Consider the following 21947-nt stretch of genomic DNA (forward strand, 5'->3'; position numbering starts at 1 on the left):
AATTTATTTAACACAATTCTTACTTTTATGAACACCATTAAGTAGATAATTTAGTCTACCAATGGCCAATTGGGTAATTTCCTAGGTCAATGATAACTTATAAAATTCTGATTACTACATAAAGACAGATGTAAAGGTGACTAAAAACGTTTTCTTTTTTCTATTTAACTTATTTATGAATTTGAATAAAGAAAAATGTAATAATAAGTGCGACATTTTGTCACCTTTTTCTATGACGTCACAGATTGCTTTTTCATACAAACTCGGATAGTAATTTCGTGTTTTGGAAACTACCTTTCCCGACGACCCGATTACTCTAGCCATAGAGGCAGCTAATCAGCTCGCGATACCAAACACTTCAGGACCCCGATACCGACCCCGCCGGCGTGGTCGACGATTTCCCTCAATCAGCGCTTATTGCTATCGACCCACTCGTGTCGTTTAAATCTTTCAAATACTTTTTTCCTCTCAGACGACGCCCTGAGCCGAGGTTCGTGCCCAACTGGGCACCCTCAGGCCTGTTATCTTAAACTTTGTACCGGGTGACTGCCTGGCGCTCCCCATTTGTCCGGCCAAGTAGTTAATGCCATCTGCAGCAAATCTACAATAAGTCACATCACAAAAAAAAAGAAACTACCCTATTCTATGACTTTCGTTTCGTTCGCCTTCTATTTAATTTTGTTTCATGTAAGCTCCTCTTTCCATACATACAAAGGTATATTTGTGATATACCTAAATCAACATATTGACGCACCTCAGAATAACGGTTCTAATTGTGTAACTATCTAAATGGCGATCTTCATAAGCTGTATCTACTAATAGTTATAACAATTATATTGTCGGCACAATATCAGCCTTTCTTAGATAAACGTTGTAAACCATCTTTCTACATTCTGGCGACATCATTAACGGTAAAGTTTCTATCAAAAACGGTTCAGTGCCAGTTTAACAACATTAAAATGTGGAAAATTGTGAAAAAGCGTAGTCATTTGTATAAAACTATGATTTTATGTGAGTATGACATATAAGGGTTATAGAACATTATTCTGTATTTGGTTAATCAAATCCATTCTAGGATCCCAATTTAATACCAAGTGCGAGGATTTAATTAGAGATGTCACGAATATTCGACAGGCAGTCGCTTCTGTAAACAACCGGACCTGTCAAATCTTCAGGTTATATAAGCGGACCCTGTGACAAACGGGATAAGGCCAGGGAGGTGATGATGATTAACTACTTGGCTGGACACATGGGGAACGTTGAGGGCTCTCACCCGATACCGCTGTTTGTTACTGATGTTGAATTCTAGGAGGAGCTCGGTGGCGCAGCGGTAAACGCACTCGGTTTGCGATTGTTGTAGTTAAGCAACTTTCGCAAAGGCCGGTCATAGATAGGATGGGTGACCACAAAAAAAAAAGTTATCATCTCGAGCTCCTCCGTGCTTCGGAAGGCACGTTAAGCCGTTGGTCCCCACTGCATTAGCAGTCGTTAATAACCACCAATCCGCACTGGGCCCGCGTGGTGGTTTAAGGCCCGATCTCCCTATCCATCCATAGGGAAGGCCTGTGCCCCAGGAGTGGGGACGTTAATGGGCTGGTGATGATGAAATGCAAAATATTTTATACAAATTATACCTCTCTATGTGCTTCGTGTTAGAAATCAAATTAATATAATCGCAATCAAAACATTGATGCAAATTAATAGTGAAAGTATAAGTTGGAATTTTACTTGTTCTTATGAAATGCCTCATGCTAAGTATTGGCATAAGGTTGCCGCCATGTGGGAAACTGGAAATTCACCTTTCACAAATTATCATCACTGGTCACAGGTGATCACTTATCGTTTAGTGTCATTTAGTGTATAGTGTATGTCAGTTGGTGTGCTTGGTTATAGTGAAAGTAGTGTTTGTTTATATCTGAGAAAACTAGTATTTCGAAGTTCTAGTGTCATGCCAATTAGTGTTTTAGTGTGAGTTTTAACGAAATAAGAAGTTGGCCATGTGAGTCTTCTATGCTTACTAAGCTTTATTAGGGACTTTCCGGGCAGTATACACAGCGCTGTAAAGAGCTTCCTTCGTTTAACCTTCTAATTTCATGGATAACAGACATCTTTTATCTTTTTTTCGGCTGTAAATGATGATTCTTGTTATTACACCCAGGCACAACACATCTTTCATCCATAACACGTTTCTCTAGTTATTAAATAACTTGTAATGTACCCTCATTGATTTAAAAGATGTGTTGCTGTTGCAGTTTGTTGTCATTTCTTCTCCTCAGCCATAACACCTTGCGAAATGACGTAAATTCAAAAATGTTACATTGACCTTCAACAAGTTTATCCATGATAATTACGTTGAATTAATGATTCTGATTTCTGACTATTATTGTGATCAAAATAAAGAATAGCAATATAGGTAGCAACATAATTCTATATACATATAAGCCGCGGGAGCCCAGTTGGTAGAACGCTTGCCTGCTTGCGCTTGCCTCTCACTTCGAGGTCGCAGGTTCGAATCTAGCACAAGCCTAAACCAATGATTGTAGAATTTGTTTTCGAACTCATGTTTGGATCATAAATGATTATCACGTTCTCAGCAATGAAGGGAAACATCGTGTGGAAACCCACATTCCCGAAAAATGCATTTTCGGAGGTACGTGACCTAACCTGTATTGGGCTGGTTTTCCTTTCGCGGGTTGAAAGGTCAGACAGGCAGTCGCTTCTGTAAAAAACCGGACCTGTCAAATCTCCAGGTTAGGTAAGCGGACCCTGTGAAATAAAATTTTGTCACGGTCATTTTATCGATTATGACGATATAATCATGTCGTTTTGTCGATTGGTGCTAAAATGTGGACCCAAATAAGTCATGTCGTTCTGTCTAAATACGAACAAAATCACGTGACACGCATGTTAGAGAAAAAAAACCTATGGATTTCGACATTTATTGAGTCGGTCGATAATTTTATCACGTATCGCAGGTGTCGCTACTGTTGAGTGTTCTTAAATTTTGACAGTTCCCCACACTGTTTGAGTTAGCAAACATATTTTTTTGGCTATATTTGGATACTACAACTGCATTTTTCAGTATGGAGAACTTGTCTTTTTGTTGGGCATGTTAGCCCTGCTGGTATACGTAATAACAATCTTTTGGGTGATTTATGGGTAATTTGAAACAGGCGTATATAATTTAACACTGTTTCCAGTCGGCGCGGACTACCAGCTGGGCGCGGCTCGCGTGTTCATCCGCGAGGCGCTACACCGGGCGCTGGAGAGGGCGCGCGCCGACAAATTGCGCGCCGCCGCCACTAAACTGCAGGCGCAGATACGGGGCTACCTCGCTAGGTGAGTGCTATCATAACAATACAGCTTAATATAGGTTACTAGCTTTTGCCCGCGACTTCGTCCGCGTGGCGTGTTATAAAAGAGAGATCTTTGTGTGTGTGGGGAGTGCATATCAAATTTCAAGCATCTAAGTTATGCAGTTTAGATTTCTTCATACATTTTTTTTCCCCGCTAACTCCCATTTTTTCAAAATACAGCCATAACTAAACTTTATATTTACTAAGGTATGCATGCATGCTAGATTGAACCGTTTCGATTTTTTCATACAAATGTTTTTACGCGGTAACTCCCGTTCCCGTGGGAATTTTGCAATATCCTGTTGCAACTAAGCTTTAAGTTAACTAAGGTACCTGCATGTCAAATTTCAAGCGTCTATCTTAAGTGGTTTAGATTTTTCATACAAAAGGATTTTCCCGCTAATTCCCGTTCCCATGGGAATTCCGGGAATTCCTTTCTTAGTGCACCTCTACGGTACCTAAGCTACGTCCCTTCCAAATTTCAAAGTGCCTACGTTTAGCCGTTTAGGCTGTGCGTTGATATGTCATTCAGTCAGTTTCTCCTTTTTATATATTTAGATAGGTTGCATTTAAACTATCTGGACACTTCACGCGGGATGACTTCCGGTTCAACCACATTCGTGGTGCCGGTCATTTGTATTTTGTCGGCGTATTTTAGGTTGAAATGGTGCTCAATAATTATTAGTATTAGTACGCCGGAAAGCAATGGATGATACTTGCACAGGACCGGAAAGGATGGCGTGAAAGAGAGAAGGTCTAGCACTGGGTGGATGCAGGCTGAGCAGATAGATAGAAATGATTTCTAGTAGCCACAATGTTTGCGTTAAAGGAAATCATCGCAAGGAAACGAATCGGTGGAAAATAACAGGAACATGAGAATTAAATAAACCGGAGTAGGATTCCGTTTCACCCGGCAGTTAGTCATATTATGAAGTAGATAAAAAAATAGTTCCTATATGAGTAGTATGAAAAAACAGTAACAGGTTATTGTGCGTGTGTTTGGTGTTTTCCAAGCAATGAATTTATTTATTGACTTTTAATATTGTTAAATTGGTTTACATTCCAAAAAGGTCATATTGCAGCAATTCGTCTAAAACAGAACAGTAACAGTAACTTTGCTATTAAAAAAAACAGTGAAAATAACATTGCTATTAAAAACAGTAACAGTAACATTGCTATTAATAAAACAGTAAATGTGATGTGTCAATAAATGTGAAGTAATATCAATTACATTTTTAGTTAAATTGTTTCAATGTTCCTTTTTAGACCTGATTGTGGTGATTTCTGACATGCTGGTATTAAATATTTTGTCATGTCGTGGTAGGTTTTTCGTTGTTACTATCATCGTCCGAAATACGAGGCTCTAAGCTGTCGTTAGACATTTTTTTTTTAATAAAATTAGATCAAAATATTTAAACAAATATGATTATAAATATTTCTTCTATAATTCTAACCCAATCTGCGATGTAGCAGCGTGATCCACCTACTTTAAACCTACGGCTGAATGGCATTTTCACAACTGCCGCATACCAGCTTAAATAAACTGTTTTTTTTTAAATATTTTTGGCATGAAGCTTTTGTTTCTTTTGATGTTGAAGTCATTGTAACGCGTCATTGCCCCAACAGGAAGCGCTACAAGGCGATGCGGTCGTCAACGGTGAAGCTGCAGGCGTGGTGGCGCGGGCGGCGCGAGCGGCGGCGCTTCGAGACGGCGCGGCGCGGCGTGGTGCGCGCGCAGGCGCTGCTGCGCGGGCGCCGCGCGCGGCGGCGGCTGGCCGCGCTGCGGGACCAGCAGCGGCGCCGCCTGCAGGCGCAGCAGAGCGCCGCCAAGTCAGTATAGCCTTTTGCTCCGTAAAATCGGTGCTGTAAGTTTTTAACCGGTATAGTAGCGGTAGCGAGTACACACGTTTATGCCCCAAGAACTTTTAGCCAAAAGGCATGATACAGCGTTGATACGATCATGTGTTAATGTATTTTTAGATAGCATACATCTCATTACATAAACTTCCGTCCGGCTTTCCGATGTGAGCATAGAATAAGGAATAATACTGCGTAGAACGGCAACTCTCGCTTGTGGTTAACCAGCAGCTGAGCTAGGTTTACCCCAAAACCGATGTTACTTTAGTCTTCAATTGCATGGGCGTTAGACCACCCACACAGATGCGCGTGTACGGTAACGTCAATGTTTAGTGTCTTTAAATCGAAGTGTTTTGTATGAAATGTCATAAGACGACGACATATGATTTATATTCTATTTCAATTCACCAGACGTCGAGCTGCTGCAGCGGCAGCAGAACAGAAGGCCAAAGCGGAGAGCTTGCAGGCGCTGGAGGTGCCCGCGGAGCTCGCCTTCATCCTCAGCAAGCTGGACGAGTGGCAGCCGCCGCACACTGAGAGGAATTTGACCAAGGTATTATACCAAGCCCAACTCAACCGGCCTCTGAGTCGGCGTGTGTGTATGAAACGATTGATAAATGTGGAGGAAGCAAGATAAGTGTGTCAGGATCGAAGGAAATGGAATACGCTAGTTTCCAACTAGTAAAATTAGTACCATCTTTTTTTTTTGACGTGACTTATTGTAGATTTGCCGCAGATGGCATTAACTACTTGGCCGGACAAATGGGGAGCGCTGAAGGCTCTCACCCGGTACAACGTTTAAGACAACAGGCCTGAGGGTGCCCAGTTGGGCGCGAACCTCGGCTCAGGGCGTCGTCTGAGAGGAAAAATATTTGAAAGATTTAATCAACCCTAGTGGGTCGATAGCGATAAGCGCTGAATGAGGGAAATCGTCGACCACGGCGGCGGGGTCGGTACCGGGGTCCTGAAGTGTTTGGTGTCGCGAGCTGATTGGAGCCGCCTCTATGGCTAGAGTAATCGGGTCGTCGGGATCGTATATTACGTCCTTGATTAGTTACCATCAAACGTGGAACGTGGTGTCATACTAAACGTCAAAACAAAAAATCACTATGGAATTTGAATGAAAAAGCACATTGTGACGTCATAGAAAAACGTGATAAAAAGTCGGACTTATTATTCCGTTTTTCTTGATTAAAATTCATAAATAAGTTAAATAGAAAAATTAAATGATTTTCGTTGCTTTTAGATTTGTCTTTATTTAGTAATTGGAATTTCAAAATTTAACTTGAACCTAATACACGACTCAATTCCATAGTATCTGCTGACCCCGGTGGGAAATAGGCTTGATTTTATGTATGTATGTAAGTTACCATCTGCTAAAGCTAAACAAATTGACGTGATTATTATCAGGAAGATTATTAATATAACAACATAAGCTCGAGAGTATATCCCAACTGCGGTTGTCAGAGGTACATCCATCGCAAGGTGAACTAAGTACCCACACCTCACCGAGCTTTCTGTTAGACCAACGTGATAGGTGATCCGTATCGCCGTATATAATGGTCGACCCAAATGTGCTAGGGAAAACTGCACTTAAGATACATTAATAACTCATTGGAGTAAGTCGGGTACTGGTTCGAACCGGCACGAAAAATCGAAGAATTTGCTACGGGAAGTTCCACTCGATATTAACTCGGAATCAGGAATGTTAAGGAGCTCCGTAACCGTAACTATCGGATATCCGATATAAAAAATCATCCGTAACCGTAACCGAATCCGGTATAATGACCATTCTTAAATCTGTATCCGAAATTTCACATCTATAACATCCCTGCTCAGAATCATGAGCAGAATCACCCCCATCAGTATTCTAGTATATTAGTCTATAGTATAATCTTATTAATGTATACGTTTTTACAATAAAATACCAGATAATATTTTAAATTTCTCAGAAAATAAATTTAAAGCTCATGTGAAGCTTACTTTATGTAAAAAGCTTATTATAAGATTAATGACTACCTAAATGATAAAAATATCTGGTATTGAATGTGTTCCTCTAGTTATTAAATAACTTGTAATGTACCCTCAATGGTTTTTAAAAGATGTGTTGTTGTTGCAGTTAATGACGTAAATTCAAAAATGTTACATTGACCTTCAACAAGTATATCCATGATAATTACGTTGAATAGATGATTCTGATTTCTGATTTCTGAATGTTTTGGTTTTATTTTGATGTCTTTTCGTTCGCAGGTGGCCGGTGACGTACACGCCGAAGACGAGCGCATCCAGCTGCCGCGCGAGCTGCAGCAGTTCGCCTTCAGCAAGTTCAGCTCCGTGTACTTCGCGGACGGAGGCCAGCTCAGTCCCAGGAAGCACCCCATCACACGACCCTTCCTCTCCAAAGCCGCTGTCAGGTTAGACAACGTTGCCGGGCGCACACAAACTTAACCTAATCCTAGTTTTTACAAATCTTAAACTGGCACTAGCTTATAGTTACTCCTTCACCGGGAGCATTCCCCTGTAATGTAATAATTATGATTCGATTTTGAGCATTACATTACAATACTGTATAACTGTATTGTAACGTAACGTCCAGTGGTTGAGCGTTGGGCTCACGAACCGGAGGCACCGGGTTTGGTTAGGACATTAGTACATTATTACATGAGCCATGTCATAGGCTTTGGCAGCTCAGTAATAATAATGACCCTGACACTAGGGTTGATACGGTTGGTATTCCACCTAAAAACCTACACGATAAGAAGAAGTGGTTCTCCTCCCTCACCGATATAATGCTCGGATCTGTGGAGCACTTTAGGACTTTACTTTTCCGAAGACGACGACGAAAAATTCCACTTGATATCAACTCAGAATCACGGTTTGAATCATCCCTCAAAGTTTCCGTTACGATGTCACTAACACTGTATAATTAATGATGTTATTGTGAGCAATGCAATCGCGGCCGAACTTCGATTACGCAAGAACCAACAATATCGTTTTGAAAACTGGAAACAGTTAAACAACTTGAGGCTATGTCCGCGCTCTGGTACGTTCTACTCGTACTCTTAAATATAATGTATTATGGACTTGACCGAGGATGACATGGGTGGACAACATCAAGGAGTGGTCGAAGGTAGCGACGGTCGAAGAGATAAACTTACTTTATAATTATGCTGCGGTAACTGTCGCGAGCTGTGACGGGAAGGGAAAAAACTACGTAGTAACTACAAACTTTCTCTTTACTACCGTTGACTAGTCGCGGCCATATGCGACGTGTGTCGTGGTCGATGACATTAGTTTCGTATTATATCATATTTTTCAACAAAAATTTTTACGCTATAATACTTCCAGCGTTGGCAGGACGGATATTACTCTGTGAGTTGTTTAGTAAATGTAGCTATGGTTTTATTTATTATTTTTTAAATGTCACCTAATATATGGGTTCAGACAGCCTGATGAGGCTGAATGTTCTTTTAAAATTCAAATCAAATTTTAAAATAAATTCGTTTAAACATAAGTCTGGAAACCTCGGCCCTGCGAGGTAAATTATTGTTTTTGACCAATCAGTTTCATGCAAAGTACTAAATTAACTGGTTGCACTTAAGACCTCCTGGTTACATGTCGTTTCTGTAATAGACCAAAAACACCTACGAAAACATAAATTTTATAATTTTGACAACTAATTGTTCTTAATTTCACCACTGTTTACAAATAATTCGCTGGGCTCAGTGACTGAACTTTTGCTCTTTGATTGTAGATTAAAGATTATAATTTTAATGTCTACATTGCAGAGACCAAGATTTCAACGACGCAGTGGCTACGTTCAAGTTAATATTGAGATGGTGCGACGAATCATCCGCGGGGAACGAATCACGACAGAAGGTAAATAAGAATTGCTATATGTAAGAATTGTTGACTTCGCAAATTTTTTTTCATGTTAAAAAAATATAGTAATCATGTTTCGCCAAACTGCAAAACACTTCAACTTATACGCACCTGCTACTAGAAAAACAAAATATGGCAGACAACAACCGAAATATGCTTGTATCAGAATGAAAATTCGGAATTTTTAAATGTTGTTTTTAACATTTAATACCTGATTGATCACCTGATTGTCCGAAAGTAAGACGATCCGTGCTTCGGAAGGCACGTTAAGCCGTTGGTACTGATGTAAGTATATAGTCGTTACATGAGTCATGTCAGGGGCCTTTGGCGGCTCAATAGTAAACCTGACACCAGGGTTCATGAGGTTGGTAATTCACACGATAGAAGAATAAGAAGAATATTTAATATATATATTGACCAAATTGAGGATGTCCTTAAAAACGTCTTTGTAAGTCTTCCTCTGCCAGCTAACAATCTTCGGCCTACACAACGCTTTTGTACTTAATGTTAGTTTCTTCAAGTGACTAAATGTATTTAATGTTTCCAGGTGTTAGCAGACTACATAGCCTCCCGCGGGCTGTCTTCGCGCGGCTTGAGAGATGAGATCCTCGTACAACTGTGCAACCAGGCTAGTGGGAACGACGCCTCCGCCGACAGGGTGTGGGCGTTGATGGCGCACTGCCTCGCCGTCATACAGCCGGGGCCTCCGCTGTACAAGTAAGTTGTCCTCTCAGACGTACAGTCATGAGCAATATAATGTACCCACTTTAGGACTCTGTCGCACTAACATATTTGACATTTAGTGAGACTCACAGTTCAATTTGTCAAAAAAGTGAATGTGACATGGTACCAAAGTGTATACATATTAATGCTCGTGACCGTGACGTCGATGACTAGACCCTAAGCTGTTCAGAATAGATGATGTCTTGACGGCCTCCGTTGTCCAGTGGAGCATTTTGCTCACGATCCGGAGGTCCCGGGCTCGAATCCCGGTGGGGACAAATCACAAAAATCACTTTGTGATCCCTAGTTTGGTTAGGACATTACTGGCTGATCACCAGTTTGACCGAAAGTAAAATGATCCAACCCGCGAAGGGAAAACCTGCCCAATACAGGTTTTAGGTCAGGTCACATACCTGAATGCATTTCTCGGGCATGTTGGTTTCCTCCACCGCCGACCAACAACAGTTGATATTAAAATATAATGGTTACCCTCGCAGGTACCTAGTCCGGTTCGTGTCGGAGCGCGCCCCGGGCCGCGAGCGGGCGCTGCTGCTGCGGCTGCTGGGCGGCGCCGGCGCGGCGGCGGCGCGGGCGGCGGGCGTGGCGCGGCGCTGCCCGCCCTCGCTGCTGGAGTGGCGCGCCGCCGCCGCACACGCCCGCCCCGCGCTGCCGCTGCGGCTCTATGACGGTAACTAACGCTACATTCCTTCCAACCTCTGACAAACACACCGGTTCGCATTGACTTCAAATATATCGTGACGTGTAAAGGCGTCCACGCGCGAGCGAATTGATCGACATGCGACACGCCGGTCAAAGCCCCGCGCGTCATGAGACGTCACCAAAAATGAGACGTAGTGCTTGAATTGGGTGCGACAGGAATAAAACAATATACAGGATGTTAGGGTGCTACATGGTTGAGTGAAGGATTTATTGTGCAATGCAATAGGTACATGATTTAATTAGATCTGTATTTACCACTCTAGAACGAATATGTATATTTAATTTCATTTAATTTTATTTAGTAACGCCGTACCAAATACTGAGGGGGATGATTCAACTCATGATTCTGAGTTAATATCAAAATAATTAAGAAACATTTTCATGAGTTTTGCGACGGAATTAGAAATAAAGTAATTATAAAAAAACAAAAAAAAAAATCAGAAAAAGAAATTCCATGTTATATTAATATTAAATCCGAATTAACTGAATCATCCTCCTCTCTTCGCTTTTGAGTGTCATGAATGATTTATTTATTATCGTGTTACGCGTCATATATACAGGCTGATGATTCAGACCATGATTCTGAGTTAATATCAAGTGGAATTGTCCGGCGTAAAATTCATATATTTTTTGTGGCTTTTTTACATTATTTTCAATTCTATACTGGCGATGGAAAATTCCACTTGATATCAACTCAGAATAATGAGCCGAATCCCCCCTTGGTGTTTGTTACGATGTCACTTAAACTCCAATAACTACTCAGAATAAAGGTCTGAAAAAGTTAGTATGTAACTTTGTAAATTTAGCTGTAAGCTCCCCAAATAAAATAAAATAAATAAATAATAAATAAAAGTCCATCCGTCAAAGTTTTCGTTACGATGTCACTAACACCGTGTATTACCTCACCCCCCCTCCAGAGTCGGTGCAGCACGTGTGCGTGGAGTCGTGGACGACGTGCGAGCGCGCCGCGGCCGCCGCCCTGGCCGCAGCTGGTGTCTCCAACCACGCCACCGGGTGGACGCTTACCATGGAACACAATGGACAGCTTACTGGTTAGTTATTATTATATTCCTCCTATTACTTCTCCTCAGCCATAACACCCTGCGAAATAACGTAAATTCAAAAATGTTACATTGACCTTCAACAAGTTTATCCATGATAATTATGTTGAATACATGATTCTGATTTCTGGTAGTTTCCAAGTAGCCTTTATGGAATTTGTTTGAAAAAGCACACTGTGACGTCATAGAAAAACGTGACAAAACGTCGCACTTATTATAACATTTTTCTGTATTAAAATTCATAAATAAGTTAAATAGAACATAAGTTGAATAGAGTATGTTATTGGTATATATGTGGGTAGTCTATAAGTTATATCTTAACGCCGCTGCGACGGTAGTTCCCTTTGTCTAATAAAACAGTGTGCAACTAGCCCGTGAGTTTGCTTGTCGCCTGCGCGTCTCGCTCCCGATATTCACATACATAACAGTGGCGACGAGCGTACCCGCGATAGTATAATGTCTTCGACAACAGCATCAGTGTCGTTTGGTGTGCTTTCCACGTTTGATCACCAGACACAAGACTGGGAAAGCTACAAATCCAGGATTTCCATGTGGTTCATAGCGAACGACGTGAACGACACGACCGACAAGGCCAAGGTCAAGCGACGGGCGATTTTGCTGAGCGCGTTATGCGAGCAAACACATAAGCTGGCTAGTAATCTAGCTCAACCTGCGAAGCTGGAAGAAGTGGAATATGACAAAATAATTAATATTTTAGACGAACATTTTATTCCGAAGAGGGTAGGCTTCTCGGAGAAACATCGTTTTTTTTCAGCGGTTCAGCAGATAGGGGAAACGCACACTCAATGGGGGGCACGTGTCAGGGGGTTGGCGACACACTGCGAGTTCAAAAGTCTCGAGGAGGCACTCGTGGACAGGTTCCTGATGGGCATGGTGGCAGGTCCCGAACGGGATAAGCTATATGCCCGAGAACAGAAAGGTCTCACTTTGGCGAAGGCTGTGGAGGTGGCTGAGAGCGTGCGCTGCGCGAGGAAGGCGGCGGCCGTGGGGAGCACCACCCCGGGCGCGGCAGAGGCACACGCTATCGCCGAGCAAGGTGTTTTTAGCATCGTAAAGAGTGAGAAGTGCGGTGTGTGCGGATATACCAATCACAAATCCGACAGGTGCAGGTTTAAAAATTACAAGTGCAAAAAATGCGGACGTAAGGGACATTTACGTAAAATGTGTGATCAAAAAGCGCAGGTGCAATACGTGACAGAGGGGTCGATGGATGAAGGAGATGATGGTAAGCGATTATTTAATATTAAGTGCGAAAATGGAAAACCAATGACGGAGCGAGTTTTAATAGGTGATCGTTTTTTGGAGTTCGAAATCGATAGCGGATCAGCGGTCAGCGTTATTTCTGATTCGACTTACTCATCTATTTTCGAGAAAGCGCCATTATTACCCGCCAAAAAAATATTAACAAGTTACAACGGTAGTAGCATGCAAACATTAGGGGTCATCCGAACTAACGTCACGTACGGCGCGAGTACGCATGCACTCGATATATATGTAGTGCGCGGCGGCGGGCCGCCGCTGCTGGGCAGAGATTTTATTCAAGGGTTTAGGTTAGAACTATCGCCAGCGTCCGAGGTTCACTACGTCAGTGAAGAGGATACACAAGCTGTCGCAAATCTAATAAATCAGTACCCAAAACTTTTTTCCGGAAATCTCGGCTGTTTTAATAAATATAAAATTAAACTACATTTAAAACCCGACGCTAAACCGATTACGCATCACCCATAGTGCCCGCTCTTAAAAAAGACGGTACTATTAGATTGTGTGTAGACTACTCGGTGACATTAAATAAACAACTGTTAGTAGAAAAATATCCGTTTCCTACCTATGAAGAAATGTTTATCAAATTACACAATGGGGAGCAATTTACTAAACTCGATCTGTCGATGGCTTATAACCAGTTTGTGTTATCGGATGAGTCACAGCTATTAACTTGCATAAACACGCATCGAGGTCTTTTTAAGTACACTCGCCTGGTATTCGGACTCTCGAGCGCACCCGCTATTTTCCAACGGGCAATGGAAACTGTTTTGTCTGGGTTAGACGGTGTTATAGTTTTCCTTGATGACATTTTAGTAACAGGGGAAAATAAAAAGCAACACCTTATGCGGCTGTCATCGGTTTTAGAGCGGTTAGATAAAGCCGGTTTAACAGTGCAGAAAAGTAAATGCGAGTTCATGAAAAAAGAGATAACGTATTTAGGGCACGTAATAGATAAAAACGGTGTTAGGAAATCCCTGGAGAAGGTTAAAGCGATTTTAGAAGCGCCGAAACCAACAAACGTGTCGCAGTTACAATCCTTTTTGGGATTGGCAAATTATTATCGGAATTTTGTACCAGACGCCGCGACTACCTTAGGTCCTTTGTACCACCTTTTACATAAAAATACTAAATGGGAATGGACATCGACACACGATAAGGTATTTAACAAAATTAAAAAATTGCTAGCGTCAGATCAGGTTTTAGCGCATTTTAATCCAGAGGCTAAAATAATTTTAACGGTGGACGCGTCCCCGACCGGGCTCGGAGCGATCTTATCACAAATAGGTGACGACGGTACTGAACACCCGATCTCATATGCTTCGCGAACCTTAACTCCGGCGGAAAAAAGGTATTCACAAATACAGAAGGAGGCAACCGCGATAGTTTTTGGGGTTAGGCGTTTTCACCAGTACTTGTACGGGCGAGATGTTCCATTCGTGTTAAGAAGTGATCATAAACCATTAATTAGTATTTTTGGGCCGCAACACGGAGTACCGGAGGTAACGGCGAACAGATTACAGCGATATGCTTTGTTTTTAACAGCGTATAATTACGTAATTGAGTACATTCGCAGCAATAAAAACAGTGCCGATTTTTTGTCACGGTTATCTTTACCGGGAGGGGAGGCGCAAGGGGAGCCCCCCGAGTGCGCGGAGCGGGCCGCTTACGTTAACTTCGTAGTGGAGGGCACTCTGCCGGTCACAATAGATAGGGTGCGGCGCCACACCGAGCGGGATGCTGTCTTGACGAGAGTCGTTGGTTACGTAATGAACGGATGGCCGCGGAAGGTAAATGAGGACAAAATTAAGCCTTTTTACAATTGTCGATTACAATTGTCATGGGAAAATAGTGTACTTATGCGCGGTCACAAGGTAGTAATTCCGGAAAGCCTATACGACGTCATCTGTAGGGAATTGCATAGTTCTCATTTTGGCATAGTTAAAATGAAGGCAGAGGCTAGGAAACGTTTTTGGTTCCCTGGCATAGATGCGACCCAGGAACGGTTAGCAGCGGCGTGTGTCGTTTGTGCACAGTTGCGTCCGTCTCCGCCTCACGCGCCGCTCGCGCCGTGGCCCCACCCGCCACACGCTTTCTATAGGATTCATTTGGATTTCTTAGGCCCTTTTAATAACCGAATGTATTTAATAATAGTAGATGCATATTCTAAGTGGGTGGAGTGCTATCCGATGACGTCGTCATACGGAACCAAGGCGGTAATTAATAGTCTGTGCGACCTAATGTCGAGGGTAGGTATACCTAACGTCGTGGTGAGTGATAATGGCACTTCGTTTACTTCAAACGAGTTTAATGAGTTTTGCTTGCTAAACGGGATCAAGCACATGTTTTCGCCGGCATATCATCCATCCAGTAATGGACAAGCGGAAAGCTTCGTTAAAATTGTGAAAAAAGGTTTGAAAATGATTATCCTAAATAATAATAATAAGGCTATGGAGCAGGTAAAATTAGCAAAATTTCTTTTCGATTATCGAAACTCCAAAAACAGTACAACTGGTAAATCACCCGCCGAGTTATTGTACGGCCGTTCCATGCGCACCAGGCTAGACTTGTTGACGCCGAAAGTCGCTCCTTCGTCCACAGCCGTCTCTCACGCGGTAGAACGTCAGCAGTGTTCACAGGTTAGAGCGTACGGAGGTAGAAATAGAAAACAATTAAACGTGAAAGACAGTGTATGGGTGAAAAAATACACAAATAATAAAGGACAGTGTTGGATCGAAGGGATCATCACGAAGAAAACGGGAAGTGTGACTTACTCGGTGTATCTGCCAGAGCTACAATGCGAAGTAAATAAGCATGTGGATCACTTAAGGAAGAGAGTAGCGGGAGAAGTCACAGCGGGTAGCAACATTACAGAGAGTATATGTCCAAAGAGACCCCCGGTTAATCAACCGCCGTCGATAGTGTTGCCCGAAGACAGTGACAGTGATGTAGAAACAAGCGAGGAACCAGATCCGCCGGTGAACGACAGCCGGAGTCAAAGAGCCGAGAGCGCGGAATCTTTCGACAGTGTGGAGGGAGAAGAGGCAAGCGCAGAGAGCGATGGCATGCGTGATAACGCCCCACAGCCGGTACCAGTCGGCGAGCCAGCTGATGAACCCCCGATCCAACGACGTGCTTTAAGAAGTAGATTTAATGTGGACTTCAAACGTTATTTTTAGTATAGTGTTGTGATTAGTATCGAATAAAAGGGGAGGGATTGGTATATATGTGGGTAGTCTATAAGTTATATCTTAACGCCGCTGCGACGGTAGTTCCCTTTGTCTAATAAAACAGTGTGCAACTAGCCCGTGAGTTTGCTTGTCGCCTGCGCGTCTCGCTCCCGATATTCACATACATAACAGTTATGTTACAACTTTTGACATTCAAGCGCGTTACATATACATATCACTTAAAAGACCCACAAGTCGACTCTACTCTTGGTCTAAATTGAATCCATTATTTAAATAATGTGTTTTCTAAGTAACCATTTTTTTAATCAAACACGTAACCCTCTTTTTTGCTATGCCGCAGACGGGTAAATATGTAAGTAAAATTACGCTCAGTTCCCTCGCTATGCTAACAAGTGTGATGAAGAATTGTGATATTATTCTAAGATGAAAACATTATGTGATCCAGAATGGGCAGGCTGCGAGTACGCACTGGATGCGATAGGCGAGATTGAAACGTGGGCAGCGCTGCCGTCGGCGCGGGGCGAAGCCCTACGACCCGCGCAGGGTCGCGCCACGCCGCCTGCACCACCGCCGCGAGCCTCCTCCGTCAACGCGGATACGCATCCGGTAAGATACTACACCTTTCAAGGTAGCGCCACCAGAATGGTGGAAACCTAAGAGGAACCCTCGATTTGTTTACATCATGAAGTGTGAAGGAAGATGTCCACCTTTTTCGTCGGATTAAAAGTTGACAACTTTTTTCAATATTCGTGAATACGTAGATACTCGTAATAGCAGGTGACGACCGAAACCACTTTGAAATAAACACTTTACTAACGTGTTTCCATGTTCGTAGATCCCAGCCCCCGACACGCCGAAGTCCCGGTCACCGAGCATCCAGCGTCTTGTACTTCAAGAGTCCATCGACGAGGTCTCCGAGTACAACTGGAAGATGGAACGCGAGGAGACGCAGCACAAGAACACCAGCGATTACTCCCGCAAGATCTCCCACGACATACTGTCCAGAGAGTCCGCACTCAACGAGCGATACTTCGAACAGAACTCCGATAAAGTTCGCAGCAGATCGTTAGATAACCTACTTGGAGATAACCCCGTCCCGCAGCCGACCAAGCTGGCAGATTTAGGACTCTCCCAATCGCGTCTAAACGACCGCTATCACTCAGTAGAGAGGCTCGGCGGCGCGCCGAGCGTTACCAGCAGTAAGGGGAATATGGAGATCGAATACGGCACAGGCTCGCGCGGTCCGCCGTCGCGGTACATCAAGTCGCAATACGCCGGGAAACGCGCGCCCGCTGGGTCGCAGTCGAGTCGCGCGTACATAGAGAAGAGCTCAGAGTTCGGCGGCGTCAGGTCTTCAGCCATGTCCGACACCTCCGAAGCTCCCAGCTTGGCCTCTCACGTGCGTCGAGTCCGCGTCCCCAGTCAGGCGTCTGACGTCGACCAGTTCCTGGACGATCTGTTCTCGCCAGTCCTCGACCCCAACATCGACGAGCTATCCGACGCCAGGTCATTAGCAGCCAGCATCAAAGGAGGCGATAAAAATTACAACGAATTCTTAGACAGCGTTCTCACTTGTGATTACAACGAACAGCTGGAAACGTTAAACGATGTCCAAAACTTGCAAATTCTAATCAAAGGAGGCGGAAAGGAGGAAAAAGGGAAAACTAGTCGCAAAGAGTCAAGCGTTGATTCAGTCGATGATTACATAACCAATTTGTTTGATCCAATTTTTATGAATGATAGTTTGAAGCGACTGACGGACGGGGAAGGTCTTTCTGGTGCCATAAAGGGTGGAGGCGCGACTCCGAGGGCGGCGTCGGCGAACACGTCGACGCTCAGTTTCGGGGCGATGTCTCTGCCATCGATGCCGCAGATGCCGGCCACTCCTGAAGCCCTGGCTGCCGCCCTGGGGTTGCATCTACCTCCGCCCGGAACTGTGGATATAAATTCTTACCATCAGAACTTGCAACGAGCATTTTTACAGAGTGCGATGGCACAGAATCTTCAAATTCAACAGCAGTTGCTAGCCCAGAACCAGGCCTTGCAAACGTTGTTGGCTTCGCCGGTGGTCGAGTCTAACGAGTCTGAGCCGACGTCGCCAGTTCGTTCTTCTACCGTAGTACACGCTCAAGTGCATTCACCTCCAAGGAATTCTGTGGCTAAGATACGTCGGGAGTCCAATGAGAGCTCGACGGCCGGCGCGGCCCCGCCCCCGCCGCCGCCGATGCCCCCACCACTGCACGTCACCGACCCGTCTGAAGTACGCGGATTCATGGACCCATACGGTCGGGCCAAAACGGTCCGCATCGGAAAATGGCGTTGGCCCCCGCCGAAAGATGCAAATGGCCAGGAGTCAGCTCAAGACTTCACCAAGTTTAAGATGCGTCAGATACAACGAAGAAATACTCCGTCGGCTCAAACTAACGGCGTAGAACACGATCAGCCTCGCGGGCGGTCCCGCTCTGAGGCCTCGCCCGGCATAGAGTGGGAGGAGTTCGAGGTGGACGGGCCGGTGTCGCCGAGCCGGGAGCCGCCCAGCCAGAGGACGGCGCGGAGGAGCTTCGAGATCGGCGCGCAGCGGCCTTCGCCCGGCAGCGTCGGCAAGCTGAAGCTTAGCTCAGAGATGAGGCAGAGGCTGGAGCGAGTCACTGCCAACCACTCTGTACGCAGCTCGTCGTCCGCCGCAGAGACGCCGCGTACCGTGAATAAGTTGGAAGATACCAGGAAGTTGATGCTGGAGCGACAACTAGGCGGAGGTACGCGCTGGGACGCGCCGCCGCCGCCGTTGCCGCCCGCGCCGCCCGGGCCCGCGCCGCCGCCGCCGCTGTCGCCGCTGGCCCCGCCCACCCCGCCGGACAGGCCGGCGCCGCCGCCACCGGTTCCTGACTCGACGTCGTCAACCTTCGCCCAGCTGCGCCGGGACCGCGACACGTTTGGCGTCCATCAGAACATGGACCATCGCGACGCGGACGACCGCCACGCGTTCCTCGCTAACTGGAACTCGCGTCGTCGCGAGGAATCTGAGAACCGAGACGATTTGGCGACGAGATTCCTCACTTCGGACCGTCGGGAGAGTCGTCGGGTGAGGGACGACTGGGGCGATGAGTCGGATATTAGGAGCTACGACGAGAGAGGCCAGCACGGTCGCGACGAATGGGACTCCGAATCTGGTTTGGACACTCGCGACCGCCGGGAGCGGGATAACTTCTCGGGACGTGACGCGTCGGAAATATACGAGATGCATCCGACCAGGACGGAAAGGCGTAAGGAAGAGAACGGGTTGGAAGACACGTTTGAACGTAAGCGCTCGTCGCCGTATTTCGACGAGTTCGAACGATTTGATGGCCGGAAGAACTCGAGGGAGATGCTGGTAGGACGGGCTAGAGACAGCCCTAGGTCGGACTTGTTCCCTTCAGATAATAACGACACGTTAAAGCGAGACAGGCCGACGTTCAAGACCCACATGGCCCAGAAGGAGAGAGACAGGAAGATGGAGGCGGAGCGACGTCACTCCGTCTCTACGCATGTCACTGACCGAACTGAACACATTGAACGTGAGTATTACGCTAGTATACTTTTAAGTTTGTTTGATTTCCGTAAACTACCAATACTACATTGGTGGTAATTTTACAGTTAGAAACCGAAGTTTAGAGCTATCAAACTAAAATGAAATTTTGTCCACTAAAATCGAATAATTAAACCAAATCGTAGGAATCATCTTTCATATTTTTTTTTTCAATACCCGCCAGGCGACGTCCCTGCCCCAGCAGCACTACTCCCACTGGAGGGTCCCTCTACATTCCTGACGTACAGCCGCGTGCCATGGAAGCTGCGCGTGCGCAAGGAGTACTTCACGCCCGCCGAGACGTATAGCGACCCCGCCGTGCTCGACCTGCTCTATCTACAGGTATGTGGACTATTATGAAACGTATATACGTGTAATATTTATGCTTTAAAAATCCACGCTAGAATAAAATGTGCTGTTTTGGTCCAAATGCTACAGCTGATTCGAATAAAAAATGTAGAATCGAAGCTGTCGCGATATTTTATGACATTAAATTATTTTGTTCGTCTTATTGTTATCTTAAAAAAAAAAAAAAAATTAAGACATAAATTATTACGAATCCATTTGCCTTTTGAAAGAAAAGGTGCGACAGAAGGCAGTGCTTATCAATTGAAATAAAATAATCACTAAAACAAAAAGGAACAAAAGTCCCACACTAAACCCTATTTACCCCCAACAGATTGTCCACGACATAACCTCGAACCTGCCGTCGCTGCGTATCTCAGCGAGCGAGCGTCGCGCAGGCGCGGCATGGCTGCGCGCGCAGGGCTCCGGGACTGCGCGAGCGCCGGCCAAACGACAGGCGGTGGAGATGGCGCGGTCTTGGCCCTTCTACTTCGCGAGATTGTTCGCTGCTCGAGTGCCTCCGGGAGAAAGTGCGGTCCTGGCAGTCTCACATACTGCTGTGACTATTGGAGTCAAGGGTAAGATTTAATGTGTTCAAAGTGGAAATAATTTATGAAGGGCCAAAAATAAATTAACATAGTTAAGTACACGAGAAATTTGGTTCAAAACCATTAGCAAATTGATCTTCGAAAGTGTTAAGGGTGCACAAAAATATCCTTGTATAAATAATTTAGGAAAGTCCCGACCACGAGTTAGCAGTTTTTTTCATTCAAGCAGTAAAATATTATTCGCAATGACTCAGTTTTTTTAGCACACCTTCTATCGTGTGGGTTGTGAGGTGGATGACCAACCTCGTGAAACCTGGTGTTAGAGTTATTATTAAGCCGCCAAAGGCCCCTGACGTGACTCAAGTAATGACTACGTACTTAAATCAGTAAGTAGTAACCGGGACCAACGGCTTAATGTGCCTTTTAGCACATAAGAGCATATCATTGAAATTCACGAATCTTCCCCAGGACCAACGGGTCTAACAATCCGCCGCAGCATCTCGCTGGAGGGCCTCCGCGCGTCGTCGCCGGCGCCGCACTCGCTGCAGCTGTCCCCGGCGCGGGCGCCGCCGCTCACGCTGCACGCGCCGCTGGCGCACCACGCGCATGCGCTCATCGCGGAGATGGCGCTGCAGTACTCACAGGTACCATTATATTATAATCATTATAACTATTCGACCTTATAACTATATTATTTATTTGGGAAACAATCAGCTACAAAAGGTCTATATATTCGGCTATGGGTCTTCACGTTAGACATTTACAGGTCATGTCCCGATTTCAAGTGTATTTTTTGTTATGAATGAAAGGTCAATGTCCCATATTCTGTTTCCATAGTTCATCGGCTGTAAAATCATCATGCGTTTTACAAGATTTCGTAAAAGCAAATAGTATACAGATGGTATAAAAATACCTACCGTAAAAATAATTAAATTAAATGGATTACTTAGTGATTGTCAGAAATTAAAAAAAATACGTGTGTTTGGGGTTTGTATTTTTTTTCAAGGACGCAACCGCAATAAGAAAATTAAGTAATAATGAAATATGAGTTTTTATTTTTAAAATTTTGCGACTACGCTCATTAGCACAGATTAAAACGAGACAATCATGTTGACCAGGTTCATTGTTTATTGGGTCGTACAATATCCGTACCAAGTGACGGTAGTAGAAACAGAAGCAATGAAAATCAATGAAATATGCGAAAAACCATCTTACATAACATCATTATCATTGCGCAGAATATACGCTCTTTCAACCTAAAAGGAGGATTATGTGTTACTAGCTTTTGCCCGAACCTTGGTCCGCGTGGCGTGTTATAAAAGAGAGATCTTTGTGTGTGTGGGAGAAAGGTTAAAAATGCTTAAATTTATTATTTTTAAATGAGGTTAAAGTATAAGTAGCTCAGTTAAATAATGAAT

General features: G+C 44.4%; 1 protein-coding gene across 1 annotated transcript in view; it reads left to right on the forward strand.

Annotated features, from left to right (window-relative positions):
- The window catches only part of LOC126369289 (unconventional myosin-XV), a 140265-nt gene that overhangs the window by 59858 nt on the left and 58460 nt on the right, over window positions 1–21947 (forward strand). The window contains exons 9-21 of the mRNA XM_050013646.1: window positions 3201–3339; window positions 4983–5186; window positions 5625–5766; window positions 7464–7627; window positions 9002–9092; window positions 9643–9812; window positions 10316–10506; window positions 11456–11590; window positions 16517–16677; window positions 16907–19625; window positions 19821–19978; window positions 20316–20559; window positions 20998–21173. Coding sequence (XP_049869603.1) covers window positions 3201–3339; window positions 4983–5186; window positions 5625–5766; window positions 7464–7627; window positions 9002–9092; window positions 9643–9812; window positions 10316–10506; window positions 11456–11590; window positions 16517–16677; window positions 16907–19625; window positions 19821–19978; window positions 20316–20559; window positions 20998–21173 — 4694 coding nt within the window. The remainder of the gene's footprint in view (window positions 1–3200; window positions 3340–4982; window positions 5187–5624; window positions 5767–7463; window positions 7628–9001; window positions 9093–9642; window positions 9813–10315; window positions 10507–11455; window positions 11591–16516; window positions 16678–16906; window positions 19626–19820; window positions 19979–20315; window positions 20560–20997; window positions 21174–21947) is intronic.

Source organism: Pectinophora gossypiella, chromosome 8 (genome assembly GCF_024362695.1).
Source record: "Pectinophora gossypiella chromosome 8, ilPecGoss1.1, whole genome shotgun sequence".
NCBI lineage: Eukaryota > Metazoa > Arthropoda > Insecta > Lepidoptera > Gelechiidae > Pectinophora > Pectinophora gossypiella.